This window comes from Protopterus annectens, chromosome 15.part0 (assembly GCF_019279795.1).
Source record: "Protopterus annectens isolate FY-2018-M chromosome 15.part0, PAN1.0, whole genome shotgun sequence".
NCBI lineage: Eukaryota > Metazoa > Chordata > Ceratodontiformes > Protopteridae > Protopterus > Protopterus annectens.
This window is the reverse complement of record NC_056749.1, coordinates 669,734,363-669,752,289: the sequence shown is the minus strand read 5'-3', so window position 1 is coordinate 669,752,289 and position 17,927 is coordinate 669,734,363. Positions and strand designations below refer to the sequence as shown.

General features: G+C 41.4%; 1 protein-coding gene across 1 annotated transcript in view; it reads right to left on the bottom strand.

The window, feature by feature from the left end:
• Positions 1 to 17,927, bottom strand: part of TSPAN6 (tetraspanin 6) — a gene marked incomplete in the record, with an annotated part of 833,747 nt that overhangs the window by 66,796 nt on the left and 749,024 nt on the right. The window contains 1 exon segment of the mRNA XM_044057519.1: positions 192 to 284. Within this exon segment, the coding sequence (XP_043913454.1) occupies positions 216 to 284 (69 nt within the window).

The following is a 17,927-nucleotide window of genomic DNA, read 5'->3' as shown; positions in this document are numbered from 1 at the left end:
CCCCCACAGCAGTCCCACAGATATTCATCCTTCCATTGACACACCTGTCCATTTGTTATTCTCCAGCTCACACTTGTTATGCTAATGCTGCAAATTAAATACTCTACCACTATTTGGCAGATCAGCTTGACTTTTAATAAGTTCACAAATGCCTCTACCCTCACCATCAAATTTAATCAAGTGCACATTACCTGATCTTATTCGTGAATCCAAGCTCACACCATCTCATACTGGTTCGTTGTGATATAATGAGAAAGACAGCAGGCTATAAAAATCCCAACTAACTGTGAAAAGAAAACAAAAACCGCAACGTTGAAGTGTTAATAGCGAAATTGCATGCACAACTACTAAGAACAGTGCAATCAAGAAGTAACACTCGCATTTAAATGTCAAAACATCCCTTTTACACAGTTTTTAAAGCACATTTAGTTATTTTGAATGGTTAACCAGGATAGAACAATGATCACAAATTACTAATTTCTGTCTTGGTCCAGGAGTGATTAAAAGTAAAGAAATGCAATTTCACATTTGCAGTGCAATTCAAAATGTAGTAAGAAAAAACTAGTGTAAAGACTATTGAAAGCATGTATATACGATTACATACAAAAGAACACACATCTATGTGCTATGAAGAGAACCATCACTCATTGCTGCACAAATGCTGACTAGTATGTGGCAAACATTTCCAATGCACTGAAGAAAACCAGAAACTTGCAACACAACACTACTACGTAATTTATTTTATTAAGTTGCAGTTCTAGAATTTCAGTCAACAAATGCCACAACCTCCCAGATACTTCTTCCAGTAGTCTAACAAGACATGTCCATACTGACAGCAGTAATGCAAGGTTACAGCTGACTGCACTAGTACAGACTGCCTTTGTCTGAAAAGGTGGGAGAGGGCTATCTGTAAACTGCCCCTATGGGAGCACAGAAAGAAAACAGGTGTACAAGATACTCAGCTTAACAATGTTATCAGGGACAGACTCCTGCAGCACCATAGCAGAAGGACTTTTACTTCACTTTACTTTCACCACCAGTCATGCACCTGATCCAATTTTACTAGGGGACAAAGGTTCTCACTGCCCCATAAGCAATATCTTCTTCGCACCAGAGTTGCTCTGATACTGGTCATTACAGGCTCCATATAAAGCTAGTGTTACCATACTTAATGTGTAGTTCTTCAAAGTACGTAAACTCAGTAAAGAATGTTGTAATCACACCAACTACATAAAAAGTTATAAAACATACGCTAGAAACAGGACCCAGGAGAAAGGGGTGATGGTAAAGTACCCTACCCTACCACTGCACAAGTCAAAATGAACATCTACTGTTGTTCCAAGCACCTTAGAAAGCTGTATTATCTTACACATTCTAAGACATGAGCAGAGCCAACTAAACAAGGGTAACAGACAGTGAAAAAAGCATCCTTGCAGAAGTGCTCTACTGACATCTGGTCCTCTCCTGCACAGCCTGAACTTTGCTGATATGTTCTGTGTGTTAATGTAATGCACTGCACAAGCCAATTTTAGAACATCTCAGTCGATGGGAAGTTTGGATTGCTCTGAAATGAAGGAAAAGTACAGTTTTGTACCTACCACAAATGTAGATGTTCGAGTGTATACACTGCTGCAGTCATTACACTTGGGTTATCTGCCAGAGTTCCAAAGTCTTGGTCTGACGTCGGTTGCTGTCGCCTCTTTCCTGACGTTAGAGCGCCAGGGGTATACAAGATGCAGTCGATGCCATTTTCTTCAGTTTTTCTTGCCCCAGATGTCAGGTGCCCCCAAATAGGTAGGCAATACATATTGCTAATAACACATACATGTAAAATATGAAACAGTACCTTTAGCTACAAGCAAATACACCACATAGGTTGTAAAGGATAGAGAGGTATAGATAAGTCCCAGCTAAGTGGGGTTGGAGGCAGGGTAACCTGGACTGCAGCAGTGTATACACTCGAACATCTACATTTATGGTAGGTACAAAACTGTACTATGTTCATCGTGTTACACTGCTGCAGTCATTACACTTGGGTTGAATCCCAAAGATGAGGTTGGGTGGCTGGGTCTATATAGGATTAGGAGTGGCTATGAGGCCCTGCAGTGACAAAGCCAGCTCTGGATTTGGAGTATAGAGGTAAGTGGTAATGTTTGGTAAAGGTGTGCACTGAACTCCAAGTTGCAGCTTCTAAAAAATCCTTGGTTGGCACTCCTCTAAGAAAGGCTGCTGAGGTGGCTGTCACCCTGGTAGAATGAGGCCTAATGTTACTAGGCACAGTTTTCCATGTTGTGTGTAGTGGAAATGGATACAGTGTCCTATCCACTTTGAAATGGTTTGTTTTGAAATGGCCTTTCCCTGTGATCCTGCAGCATATGATACAAACAGTTGCTCAGTTTTTCTGAAAGCTTTTGTTTTGTCCAAGTAGACACATAACTGCCTGTGTATGTCCAATGAATGAAGAAGCCTCTCCCCTTTATTCTGGGGATTCGGATAAAAAGTGGGCAAGTGAATGGTTTGGTTAAGAGCCACACTGGATACCACCTTTGGCATAAAGGTAGGGTTTGTTCTTAAGGAAACCATATCTTGATGAAAAATGATGAAAGGTTCCACTGCCATTAGTGCCTGTAACTCTGAGACTCTCCGTGCTGAAGTTATTGCCAGCGGCAGAGCAGTTTTCCATGACAAAAAATGTAATTCTGCTGAAATGGCTGCCTCAAGAGGTGGTAGAGTAAGTTTTTCCAAAACAAAGTTGAGGTCCCAAGTTGGAGTTGGTGCTTTAGCCCCTCTGAGGTATTGTTTTAGTAATGGGTATGAAAAAATAGGAGGATCCATGTTGTAATGAGCTGAAATGGCTGAGGCGTGGATCTTAATAGATGAAAAGGAAAGGCCTTTGTCCAGCATCTCAGTTAAGTATTGTAATATCTGAGGAATATTTGGGACAAGAGGGTCAAGGCCTTGAGCCTGGTTCTAGGTGCAGAATCGTTTCCATTTTTCTGAACAAGATTTCCTGGTGCTGGGCCTCCTGGCCTCCAAAATGACATCCATAACAGCTTTAGAGAGAGGTGTTGACTGTTTGATTAAGTAATCTGCCATGCTGCCAGATATGAGGTTTTTGAGCTGGCTGTGCAGGATCCGATTGTTTTGCTGTGTCAGAAGATGAGGTATTTGAGGTAAAATCCATGCTGGGCCTTGAGCCATGTTCCTTAATATTGGATACCAGTGCTGGTGTGGCCAGTCTGGAGCAATGAGGATCATTGTGTGGCCTCTCTAGTCTGGCTTTTAGGAGTACCTTTGCAAGGAGAGGCAGTGGTGGGAAGGCATAGACTTTTAGTGTTTTCCAACTGAATGATAGAGCGTCCACTTTCCATGCTTGTGTGTGGAAAGCCCTTGTGCAGAATTTTTGTAGTTGGTAGTTCAGAGGGGAGGGGAGGCAAAGAGATCTATGTCTGGGTTCCCCCATTTCTGAGTTATCATACTGAATAATTGTGGATTTCATTTCCACTCGTGAGGATCCATGATGTTTCTGCTTAAGTCGTCTGCCAGTGTATTTTTCTTTCCTGGCAGGAATTGTGCTTGCAGATGAACTTGATAGGTCAGTGCTGTATTCCACAAAGTCATTGCTTGTCTGCAAAGGGGGTAGGAATGTGTGCCCCCTTGACTGTTTATGTACCACATTACTGTGGTGTTGTCCATCTTTAATAGCAATTGTCCTGGCTGTAGAAGGTCCTTGAAAGCTGTCAGGGCATTTTGTACAGCTTGCATTTGGTCTGTGGTCCACTTGCCCTGGATACATTGTCCTGCCATGTGTGCTCCCCCAGGCGTAATCCGATGCATCTGTTATTGTCTGCCTGGCTGTGGGTAAAGTAAAAGGCTGTCCCTTGTTGAGGTGACATGCCCGTGCCCACCAATGAAACTCCTGTTGAAGGCAGGGGATGAGTGGTATTATTGCTTCCAAACTGTGGCAGTGCTGAGTCCCTACACTTTTCAGATACCATTGTAACTTCCTCATATGCAGTCTGGCATATGGAATTAGTAGTATGCAAGATGCCATGAATCCCAAGGCCTGCAGAATTTTTCTTGTAAGGAGTTGGTTTTTTGTTGCCATCAATTGAAAGTATTGAGCCAGTTGTCGTTGTTTGTCTGGTGTGAGATAAGCCATCTGGGCCGTTGTATTTAAGCTGGCACCCAGGAATATTATCTCTTGTGAGGGCACTAGTTTTGAATTCTTTTCGCTTACTGTGTTACCCTAGTCCAATTAGCAAACGTTTTACAAATGCCAGATGCTGTAGAAGAATGTCCTTGCTTTCTGCTTGAATAAGGCAGTTGTCCAAGTATGGGTATATTTGAATCCCCTTTTGTCTGCAAAAAGCAATTACTGGTGTCAGGCATTTTGTGAAGACCCTGGGCACAGTAGATAAGCCAAAGGGCAGTGCAGAGAATTGGTAATGCGTTGAACCTGCTAAGAATCTGATGTATCTTCTGCAATTTTGTCTGATAGGGACATGCAGGTATGCCTCCTTTAGGTCCAATGTTACAAGCCAAGCCTTCTTGCCCGGCATGGGAAGAAGCTGTTGTAGTGTCAACATTTTGAATTTGGGAACATCCAGGTAAGTATTTAGAGAAGAAAGATCCAGAATGGGCCTCCAAGCTTTGTCCTTTTGGGGGACCAGAAGGAGTAGAGTAAAATCCTTGTCCTTGCTCCTGTGTTGGTACCTTTTGAATAGCTCTCATGTCCATGAGTGCTGTAATTTGTTTTTGAGCCTCTGCCCATTGATTTTGTGGCAGGTTCGGCATTCCTTTTAGCCTTGGCAAAGTGTGAAAGTGGAACCTGTAACCTTGAAATACAATATTTAGAACCCATTTGTCCTGAGTGATCATATGCCAATTGTGTGCAAAAAGAGCTAGTTTTCCTCCCAAGGGAGCTGCCAAGAGAGAAGTGCTTGGCAGGTGGAGGGGGAAGTCATTGGGACCGTTTCCTATAAGGTTGTGGCCTGTTTTCCCCTACTTTCTGGGTTGATGTACCCCATTGTCGAGGCATGTAAGAACCTTGTGGCTGACCTTTGCCTCTTGGACGTCTGTATCTGCCCCTCTGAGGTCTGTCCGTAGTTGGAAAGGACCAATTTTTTGTTGGCCAATTTCTGCTAAAACGGGGGGGGGCTGAACCTGTAAGAAATCCTTCACCGTTTGCATAGATTTTGCCTTATCCTCCATTTTCTTTAATACCTCTTCTGGCTTAACTCCAAATAAAACATCCTGCTGCAAAGGTGCATCCAATAATTTTGCTTTAACATGATCAGGTAAACTTTGTTCTTTTAACCAAACATGCCTACGAATGACAGATCCTGTAACTGCTGCTCTACAAGAGGCCTCTAATGAATCAAATCCACATTGCAAAGTATGTTTGCCCACTTGTTGTGCTGCATGCAATACATCCTGCATTTCCTTATAGTCAGGAAGATCTGAATTTGGAAGCATTTTGTTTTAATTGAGACATTAAGTATTGCTGATATTTCAGCATGTGAAACTGGCAATTTAAGGCCCTCATTGCTAAAGTTGCAGAAGTGTATACTTTCTTTCCCCATCTGTCTAATGCTCTAGAATCCCTGTCAGAGGGAACTGGATTTTTAGCTGTAGAGGCCTTAACCCCTTTGGGACCCTGGGAAATAGTTTCTGGGTCAGCAACAGGGCTTTTGTAAAGAAATTTGTGAGAGTCAGGGACTCTGTAGTATCTGTCAAGTTTGACTGGAGCTGGAGGTAAAGAATCAGGATTTAAACTAGATTCAGAGTACACATCATTCACAATGTCTAATACTGGCGGAATAGCAAGTGGTCTGTGTTGAGGCAATAAAAGGAACTCTCGGAGCCTTTTATTGGATTCTGAGTAATCCTGGCCCTCCCAGTGGAAATGCTCCCTCATAATATGTAAAGTTTCCCCAAAAGAGTAGTCCTCTGGAGGAGAGGCTGAAGGGATTGATTCTTCAGCATCAGAATCCTTATATAGGGGTAAAGAGTATCCTTGATCCGCTGAGGAATCCGAGGAAATAGAAACCTGGTCAGATGAGTCATAGTCTGTATCCTGTCTAGGCCATTTATCAGGAGGGGGATGGGAACCCCTGATCAGAGTAATTAAGTCTTCGGCCATTTTGAGCATCTGTTTCTTAGGCATGGGGGTCTGTCCTGCTGAATGCTGTACTTGCTTCTTTATTTTTTAAAGGGGTTTTAGACTTAGCATAAGATTTGATGGTTAGTGTAGTAGGTCTGAATACACCCTCTGCAGCTGAGGGCTGTTCAGCTGCTCCAGATCCCTCTGAAGGTGTAGTCTCAGTAGGGCCTAAATCTTGAGTATCCGTAGGACCAGCCATCTCCATGTGGGAGTCGGAGGCAGCCTGTGGTTCTAAAGCAGAGAAAGCGCCTTGCTGAAAACCGGAGAATCAGTGACTAGCCTAGAAGAGGCCTTGTCGTCAGGTTTGGGCCTCGGATGCCTGTCCTTGTCTTTGCGCTTTTTGTGTATCCCGGTCATCGGTTGCTCCGACGGCATAGTATAATTGAATTTTCTGCCAAAATAATGTCGGGCAAAATCAAACCGACGTTTAATAGTGCGCTTGTTAAACCTAGCACAAAACTGACAACCAGTGACGTTGTGGTCTGGGCCTAGGCATGGAATACAGTAAGAATGAAAATCCTTATGAGGTATTTGCTTCCCACAAGAAATACAATTATTAACTTTTACTGACATCGGTCTGAGGCAAAAAAAAGATTCCCCAACGGGGTACTTAGCTTTATAGAAGACTTTGGTTCTGAAATTCGAATTGAAAATCTCAGGAGTCGGCCGACCGGCACTTGCGAACTGCTTCTGCTTCGGGCACCGCGCGGCAAGAAAGACTGAAGAAAATGGCGTCGGCTGCATCTTATATACCCCTGGCACTCTGACGTCAGGGAAGAAGCGACAACAACTGATGCCGGACCAAGACTTTGGAACTCTGGCCAACTGCGGGACCGCCTGACAGCAGATAACCCAAGTGTAATGACTGCAGCAGTGTAACACGACGAACATCAAGTGCTGGTCAGTGTGCGTGTTCTCTTTGTAGTTTGGACGACACTTACGGCTTCTCATATTCTTAAGGTTAGTGCAGAGTCGACCACTGACCTTAAGAATATGAGAAGTCTTAAGGACCGTCCCTACTACACTGAACAATTGAACATTCCATCCTCTGGTGAACATAACAGTAATTCACAACTTAATTGTCTTCTGACGTACAGTACTGATAATAAACAAGTGTGTGACACCATTAAAAAATATTGGCCTATATTGACTGCTGGAGAGGATTAAAAATATCATAGGAGACAAACCCAGGTTCTCGTATAAGACCAAACGGAATATAAAAAGCCTCTTATGTAATAAAGATGGCTTTGGTCACAGACACCCTCGGTAAGAAAAGGCACTTTCAGATGCCATCATTGTAAACTTGTACTAACATTGGCAGCAGCAACACTTTTATTCACCCCATCTCCAATAGTACTTATGGTTTTGATGCATTTGCAAATTGTACTACTCAACATCTTGTCTATATGTGTCTTACTGCTCATGTAGAGCTTTCTATGTAGAAAAAAACTACCACCACCTTAAGGATTCGATTCTGCGCCATATGAGAGACATAAGGAATGCTGATTTAAACAATGCGCTTGCTATGCACATTGTTCATAATCCAACACGTGTTTAAATTTAAAGCCTAAGAGAAGGTGATATATAGAATCAGAGATAAATTAGAGAAATCAACTGGATTATTAATTTAAGAGCACATTGCCCTCCAGGCTTAAACAGTGTAGTTCCATTAAGACCTATCTTAAAAGCAAGGAAGCTAAGGATTGGGCCCTGAGGAGGCTATGTAACTTAGAAAGTTTATTTATCATGATGCAGTGTTTCTTTCTTACTGCTGCTACAAAGCTTCCAGTAGCCATATTTGCTGCCTCTGCTAATACCAATTGTCTCACACTTTGTTGCCATGGCAATGAACCACAAGAGCATGATTGGACTCCGAGTCCTATAGTAACCTATCACCACAGGGATACAAGTCTTAAGAAAACAACTTGTTAAAACTAAGAAGCTTATCCAACAGGAAAGTTACCACTGAATGCTTCACTACTGGCTGTTGACTAATTTCTAGAATTGCAGCTGGCTGCTATGCGTCTAATCAATACTAAGACTATGAATCTGCATTTGCATATGTGGTCCACCCCACATTTGTGATTGGGCATCTGGGTTTTAAATAGACTCTGTAGCAGGGTTTACATATGATCTGAAGAAGGCTATATCAGCCAAAAGTGCTTATCGGACCTATTTCTATTCCTGCATTTTACAATTTTACTTAATAAATTTGTGGTTTTAACAGTTGCATTGTGATCCCATGGTAGTCTGGCGAAGGTTTTCCTAGCAGTTTGTTTTGTTTCCATTGGCAGCTTCAGCAGTTGTAACAATGTTTATTTTACTCATTTACAAATGAGGATTTTTTTCCTCCTTTAAACCCTGACAATGCACAAGCTTGTTAGCATCCAACAGGTTGGTATGCAATGGTCCTTACTGCACATTATGCCTCAGCATAACGTGATCAACTGCCCCAGCACCCCCCACCCCATAGTCAAGAAATAGTGTGACACACAATCTCCAATAAGAACTGTACTACAGACAATGTGGCAATGAGAATACACTCCCTTTCCTCCCCTTGGGGGGGGGGGGGGATTAAATTAAGCCTCTTCATTCTGCCTTTCCCTCATGCCAGCTCCAGCAGTCACCTGTGCCACTATTCAAACTCAGATAACCTGGGTCATGGTCACAGACTTTTCCTCTCTCAGTGATAAATACAGCAGGCTGTCACAAAGAATATCCTGTACACTTCATCCTAGTACCAAGTCATCGTGTCCTCAAAGCACACTATGCAACTGCTGGTCCCTCCCAACTATAATGCAGCAAACTAGATCCACTTAGTCTAACCTGACCAGAATCCTTCATGGGTCCTGGAAGGCTGAACAGCCAACAATTCCTGCTTTTCCAAAGTGACATCCAAGTGCTCTGCCAAAAGAGCCATGAAATTTTGGTTCAATGACAGAGAATCATTCCAACCCACCAGTTGTTATCCTTCACTAAGACTGAGCTGGAAAAAAAGTGGTCTACTTATTAGGTGCAAAATACAGTTTTCTTTTCATGGGTGACCCAAAATGTAGTTATAAGAGAGCAGACAGAAGTGCAAATTGTCAGAAGTCCAGGGAAAATCTCACCAGCTATAACCCCAAATAACCAAGACCTCAAAACAGCCGCTTTAGCATGTACATCCATTATGGCAACATATGCAGTATGTCTCATGGAAAGTTCCATCAGACTATACATTTTCCAGTCCTGACAAACAAGATGACTACCTACGGAGTTGTCTTCTTTCTGCATCTTTCACGAGTATTCTGCAGTGATTTATGGAATTCATGCCATGGACATCCAGAACAGTTGATGAAAATGCTCACTGGTCCATCTTCCTGTATTCCTTGTCTGCAGGGAGTTCGATTATGTGCATGGGTGTCATAGTGAGCCTGTGATTATCTCCAGAGATCACTATGATGCGACTGGCTTATTCATAATGACAACATACCTGGACAGCCTTGTACTTGCCATCAGCCTAATAAGAAAAAAAGTCAGTCAAAATGCTTATATGTCTAAGTTTCCATAAGTTTCTTATGCTTAGTCAAACACTCTACTTGTGCCGTGCTGATGTGGTCATAAGGCCGAAATACGCATATCCACAGGTAATGAGGTTTGGCTTTATTGGCCTGAAATTGTCCACTGAAACGACATAAAAAGAAATAAGTCATGGGCATACAGAATCGTCATATAGCCGAACCACCTGATGTTCATAAGGGTCATTTGCATATATCCCATGTGCCTCTGATACAAGAGGTTTGTGAGATCAGTCAGTGGAAGTCCTAGCTTGGCTGGAGTTTTGGGGAATGGGAGTGAAATGAAAGCTCAGGTTTTCATAACACTTCTACTCATCTTCAGCATCTGTAAAACCTTCAGCCCTGCCATTCAAACTCACCAAGGTGCCAAAGAGGGAGTCCTCAAATGGAAACAAATAGAATTCCAAAGCCACAAAATTAATAGCAGATTAGATGTAACCATGGGAAGCTATTTCTTCAAAATCCTCCCTAAAGAAAAAAATGTTATTCTCATATGCATTTATGAATGAATGCATCTTCAGAAGGGTTGGAAACACTAGACGACTGCACAGACTACCCCTTACGGATGATATTCTATTGTTTCTGTGCATTACACATTAAAACTGTTGTTTAGGAAATGCCAACTGCAATTACTTTCTCCTGTTTCGCAGTCACTTAGTATGGCTATGCACTCCAATCTGTTCTGGGATCATCCATACAGAAATGCAACACTTGAAACATTGTACAAGCCACAGAAAATATATACAAGTTTCTACACAAGTCTTATTTTTTTATTTAATGGAATGACAGTTAATTGTTCCAGCACATTCACCAGAAAACAGATCAAGTGTCATCTATTCCAAGTGCAAAATGCAATAAAAACTCAGCTGTTCATCAGAAAGACACCTGTATAAAATGAATGCTGATTCACTTACATATACCTTTCACATTACTTGTAAAAGAGGAATAAAAGCAGAAACATTTTCCATATTTTAACACAGCAAATAACTTAAAACAAGTGATCATAGGAAGTTACTAGGCTAATGGCCCTAGGGCTCTTACAAGCCTAGCCAAGTTCTACCCTTGTTTCCATAATTAGCACCTACTGCCCCTGTCCAAGAGACACACAGGTGGAACCCCCAGAGTGAATTTAAGGTTACCCATCCAATCACCCAGACTGCACATGGAGGGCCCAAAAGGTGCTCTGCTTCACATGAACTGGAAGTCTGTACAACACAGGTGCAGTAACCTCTGGGAGACAAATATGTCCCTTCAGCAGGTTCTATTGTCACATACCAGGTTAAAGCCTTTAGAGCAAGTAACCCATGAGGCACTGGACTTATGGATATGCAGCATTTCCAATAAAGCAAAGTCAGAGATTGCCTTATACACAAGGCGGAGATCACCTCTGAGTAGTCAGTTTGAAACAGAGTAAAATGAGTGATTTTTACCTGATCCACACAGGACAGATGCTGAATACCTTGAATTCTCCTTGTGAGGAACTTTTGTGGTCTCTTCAATTGCTGAAGGTGCCTGGAAAGGTACATACCAAAAGGGGCATTGTACTCAATTATCGACCTGATGAGGGAAGAGTACAGGGAGGTTATAATTTCTTTTTTTCTGGAGGCAATGCCCTTACTTATGAGATGAGCAATATAAAATGCCCTTCTTACCACCGTGGAGACATGGTGATCAAAAGTAAGGTTGCTGCCAACCTGTGTGCCCAGATCACTCGCCACTGAGTGCATGCTTAGAGTGTTTCTATTGATGTGGTAGTTAGTAGGAACATCACTCTTGCCAAAAGGGATATTACATTTTTTTTGCATTCAGTTTAAAGCCATGACTTTGGCACCGATCATTTGTTTGCTTAAGACCCTCTTGTAGGATTGTTGACATCATTTGGGGATCCTATGACTGCTCCCAGTTTGCAGTAGTCCGTAAACTTTGACAGCCACAGACCTTTAGGTTTTGCTCGTCAGAGAAATAGATTCCAAACAGTAGAGGTCTCAGGACTGATCCCTGTGGAACATCACTGGTTACTGGTGGATTCCGCTATTTTGACTGTATGGGTTTCATCAGTGAGCCAGTTAGCGTCCCACCTAATGATAAAAGGTTTGATACCCAGCTGGGTGAGTTTGTCAATAATGCCTGAGTGGGAGATGGTGTCAAAAAACTTGGTCAAGTCCAGGTAGGTTGCATGCATAGTTTCCCCCCCGTCCAGGGCTCTGGATGACTGTCTTGAAGTCGTCCACCAGGTTCAACAGCCATCATCTCCCCCTGAACCCTTCTCAGTTTGGATTTGTCAAGTGTTTGGAGATTACTTGTATCTTTGTTGATAAGGTCCATGATGATTCGCTCCATGGGCTTCAGAAAAGGCTAGTCAGGCTAATACGTCTATAAGCTCCTGGGGTAAGTGGAAGCACCACCTTTGAGCAAAGGGGTTAACAGTGGCTCTTTTCTCTTTTCCATTCAGCTTGGATGAAGCTGGTGCTTATGACTGAAAATAGTACCCAATGGTGTTGCTAATTCTTGTTGGAGACCACATAGGACGCAGCATGCAATGATATCAGGTCCCATAGAAGCTGTGTTTTTGGCCTTAGAGAGGGTATTTACAACCTTCTCTCTAGAGATATAAGGTGGGGAGAAGTAGAAGGAATGTGATAGGGTATGTGTGGTGGGGAGGTATGTGTGGTGGGGACATGGAAGTGAAGTTTTCACAGAACCTGTCGGCTAACAGCATTACGATGTCCACAGGCTCAGTGTATATGGTATCAACTGCCAGTTTGGTGCAAATCTGGGTCTTACCTTTTAGGCTGCAGAAGTAACTAAAGAATGCCTTATGGTTGTCCTTAGTAGAGGATGCTAATTTGCATTTGTTTGCTTTGTAGGACTTCACAGGAAGTCTTAATTGCTTGTTTTGACGATAAGATGGCAACCTTCACAGAGGTTTAGTGTGAAATAGGCTACAAAATGAGAGCTATTTTAAATGTATATCCTCTTCCAAGTGTTTTTTACAAATAACACAGTATGCCCACTATAACTCCACACCCACTTTTCTTACACAACTGTCTGCACCTTTAAGCAAAAGCAGGCTTAAAGGGACAATACCAGCATTTAAAATTCGGGTACAATTCAGGATGACCACAGCAACACCAACCTTAGCAATGTCACATACATTCCTGCCCGCAGTGTGGTTTTATTTAAATTTTGTGTATCCTCTTCCCCAGTCCTGTTACTAGTTCCCATTGTAAACGAAACCCTCATGTTGCATTCCTCTCACCTTGTGGGTTGTAGGGTCTTAAATACAGTTCTTCTATGTCTAAACACTGGTAATGCAAGTCTTATTTTTCTGCTGCCATAGCAACGATCGGCGGGGGGGGGTGTAAAAGGAGGAGATAACAGTACACTAATTTAAACAAGCTATTGATCTTGGATTGAATGAAGGCTAATGGCAGCCATTACTTTACACTTGCTAAGCAGCACTTTCGCGGTTTAGCTCATGTAAAATAAAACAGAATTGTGTCTGAGTGTATGCATGCACAAGAGTACGAATGAGACAGATCGAGCCATTATTTTACACTCATTATTCAGCATTTTTGAAAAGTAAAAAAAAACATAAAAGTGTGTGCATGTGTATTTGTGTGTGTGAGTGTATGCGTGTGCTTGCATGAATGACAGCAAAAGGGTGTGCATGTGAGCGTGCAGATGTATATACGAATGTGAAGGGTGAAAGCATCAGTAAGAAAATAAGTTATGTACTCACCATAACGTTCCATACTTGTTGTCTGCTTCAGTCTTCATCAAACCTGTGGGTTACGATTCTGCCTTCGGAACCAACTCAGCTGTTAGTAACCCAAGGCTTACGAACCAGAGCTGCTCCTACCATACCCGTAATCTCTTGCTCCTCCCAGATACCTCAGATCAAGTTTGCTGTCAATTCTCTTAGAAGAGAGAGTACATATCTTAAAAAAGAAAGCCTAAAGGATGCTTAGGAGCTCAAAACAGGAACAACAGCTCCTAAGACTATCCATCAGGTCCTTCAGATACAAGGAGAGGAGGAAGGAGGGAGAGAAGGTTGATGAAGACTAAAGCAGATAACACATATGGATTAGTTATGGTGAGTAGATAATTTCTTTGCTTGATTATGTCTGTTCAGTCTTCTTCAAACCTGTGGGACAGTGTCCCCAGCTATACAGATCTGGGTGGCCCTTCATGGAAGGATATTCGGAGTACTGCAGAGCCAAAAGCAGCCCTATTCCTGGACACAATATCAAAGTTTGTAATGAGAGATAAAAGTGTGAGAATGTGCCCACAAAGCAGCTGCACAAATGTCTTCCAAAGAGACACTACACTGACAAGCCTGAGATGTGGCTATGGACCTTGTGGAATGAGCTTTGACTTGCCTATATAACGGAATATTCTTAGAACAGTATAAATAAGAGATACAATCCCACAACCATCTAGCTATGGTAGCCTTGATAACTGCTTTACTTTTTTTGGAATCTGAAAAAGCCACAAACAGTTAATCAGATTTTCTGAACAATTCTGCTCTATCCAGGTAAATGTGCAATTGTCTATGAACGTCTAAGAGGTGCAGCATATATTCTTCCCTTATTCTGGAAATTTGGGAAGAACACAGAGAGGCTGATGGATTAACAGTATTTTTGTAGTGACCTTGGGTAAGAAAAAGGAATTAGTACTACAGTAACTTTGCCTTTATGAAAGATAAGGTGGGGGGCTTGGAAGATGAGAATTGAAACGCCGATACTCTTTTGGCAGAAGTGATGGCCACTAAAACAGCTTTTTTCCAGGATAAAAATTTTAAATCTACCTTTGTAGCCAGTTCAAAGGGAGACAAGATCCATGCTTGGAGGACCATAGTGAGGTCCCAAGGAAAGGTAAGGTGTTTGATAGGTGGACGAAGTAGAAGCCTACCGCTATGAAAAGCTTTGCAAAGTATAGAAAAAGGATCCGGAATTTTCTCCAATATGGAAATTACAGATGGCTGCCAAATGAACTCTGACAGTAGAAAAGCTGGCCTCAGATTGAAACAGACCAGCTAAGAAGTCCAATACTGCCAGAATGGGTGCAGTGAGCAGGTCAATATGGTGTTGTTGGGCCCATACGGAAAACCTTTTCCACTTACCTTTACAAATGCTCCTGGTAGAGATCTTACGGGAAGAAATTAAAATCTTCTGAACTGGGGAAGAAAGCCTGGAATGTCTAGCCATCATCAGAAGAGGAGAAACCATGCAGTTAATTTCAAGTTGTGGAGATCCAGATGGAGTTGCCCTGATGGATGAGACAGATCTGGAAATGGTTCCATTGTCCATGGCAGGCATATCAGATGCGACCACAGGAAGGTGTGTGATGATGCAGGCTATATAGGGCTAGTGCCAGCAGAGCCAGCTGGAGTTCTGTAAAAAAATATGTCCTTTGAACAGCAAACTGAATTATACCAGATGCTTGTGTTACAAATGTATTAGAACTGTATGGTATTTGAATATCAAACTGATCTGCACAAATGCTTATGTTACAAATGTATTAGAAAGGCATTTAAATATCAAACTGATTTGTACAGATGTTTATGTAACAAATGTATTAGAATTGCATGGCATTTGAAAATCAAACTAGCTGATTGTGCAGAGTCTGATGGCAGTGATAACTACATATACTCTGGGCAGAAGGGGTCTGAGTTTGTAAAGTTGTTAGTGTTAAAAATGTATCAAAAGCTGGACAGAGAAGGAATATACATGTGAGACAGTACATTTGTTAGCAAAGGACACTGGAAGAGAAGCAATTAATCTCACTCCTGTTAATTTTGGAAAATCCTTGAAATTAATTACCTGTTAAACCATCAACACAGCACCCCACTTTGTTAAATGGAACTGGAGTCAGTAGGTTTGGGAGAGGCCATTATTTAATAGCCTCTGTAAAAAAGACAGGAGGTACTGTAATTCTTTCATGGCTCCAGGGCACTGTCAAACATTTAGGTGTGTATTGTAGCCATCTATGCTGAACTCCTGTCTCAGCTCCAAAGGGGAATACTGTCAGAACCTAGACTCAGGTGACCAGATGAGGTCATTCTGCCAGCCATCTTGGAAATTATGATTTAGATATTATAGTGGGGAAATCTCTCAGTACTGATTATTCTGTATTGGGCCTGGAAGGCCATTCACCACATCATCGGCCTTGCTCTATTAAATAAATAGGGAATAGCAATTTTCCCAGATTCAGTCAGGAAAATATAGTGAATCTTGGTTTAGACGTTTTTCTTAGAGTCTGCCCATCAATGTTACATTCAATATTTCCTGTGATCTGAACTCTGTGGTTTACTGTAAAAATATATTCAGTATTTTCATCCTCTTATTAGTACTTAACCTTTAAAAGTGCTTATATTTATTTATTGACACTATGTGGGCCACTCTTGATGGTCTAGCTGTCTTGGTCAACTACTAACATTTGTTTTAGTATTAATATTAAACAGTATAATTGGATTCCCTTTGTTAAGGGCCTTAGACTAGCTGATTGTGGAGTGTCTGATGGGAGTGATAACTACTTATACTCTGGGCAGAAGGGGTCTGAATTGCAATAGTCCCTAGAGGACGGGAGTGGAGTGCTTGCAATACTAGAGCACCGCCCTCATCTCTAGAACACCGATATGCAGGTTGGTCTCCTGGGGAGTCCACGTGCCTTGAACTGCCCATGCCAGGTAATGCTCCCCCCTTCCAGCTAGAAGGCATCCATGGTCAACGTGGTGATGGGAGTAGGGAAAACAAATGGTCGACCTTGTGCAACTTCTGGGTCATGAAGCCACCACAAGAGAGAATTTCTGCAAACCTATCTTACAGAATGGTTCAGGGGCTGGTGCAGAAGGGACCACTGAACTGACAATGCCCACTGAAGAATTCTCATGTGCAAACAATTTGTTGGTAGTAATGTTATTGTTGTGGCCAAAGAGCTCAAAGCCTTGAGGACAAGATTTGCTGGAGGGACTGGGATAGCTATCATTTGTCTGATATGAATCCTTAGCGAATGAATCCTGTCTGGCAGGAAACGGGCCAAAGTTTTGTTCGTGTTCAAATGCGCGCCTATAAACTCTATGGTTTGCACTGGTTGTAAATGAGACCTCTGAAGATTTATAGCTATCCCTAAGGTTGTGGCCAAATATAAGAGAAAGTCCCTGGCCTGAATCAGTAGATTCCTGGTTGGTGCGACTAGGAGCCAGTCATCCAGATAAGGAAATGTGGATTCCCCGCAGTCTGAGGTAAGCTGCAACTTCTACAATGCATTTGGTGAACACCCTGGGGGCTGTGGTGAGAACAAATGGAAGTGCTCAGAAAAGGTAGTGGCTGGCTCCCTGCCAAAAATAGAGGTACCTTCTTGGAGCACTGCTTATTTTGTTATGATAGTATGCATCCTTCAGGTCTATCAAGGACATTCAGTCTTCCATCTGTAGTAAAGGAAGGGTGGACTTAACAGTGACTAACCTGAACTTCGTGTTTTTCACCAATATGTTAAGATTTAGTTAGGTCCAGTATGGGGCTAAGGTCCCATTTTCTTTGGAACTAAAAAGAACTGGGAGTAGACTCCTGATCCACACTGGTCTGGAGGGACCTCCTGGATGACACTCTTTTGAAGCAACTTTCCGTTTCTTAAGTTGCTGCCTCCCTCTGACTGGGTGGCACATTGGAGAGGACTTGTTTTGGCTTGGGGAGGATTAAAAAGGAAATGGAATAACCTCCAGACAGATGTATATATATATATATATATATATATATATATATATAGATATATATATATATCTATATATATATATATATATATATATATATATATATATATAGCTAAATATATATATCTATCTATAAATATATATCTAAATATACATATACATATATATATATACATATAAATATATATATATATATCTATATATATAAATCTATATATATATCTATATGTATATATACATATATATATATACATATATATATATATCTATATATATCTATATATATCTTTATATCAATATATCTATATATATATATCTATATAACAATATATCTATATAAAGATCTATATATATCTATATATCTATAGCTCTATATCTATATCTATATATATATATATATATATATCTATAAACATATCTATATATATATATATATATATATATATATGTATGTCTATGTGTCTATATCTATATATATATGTATATCTAT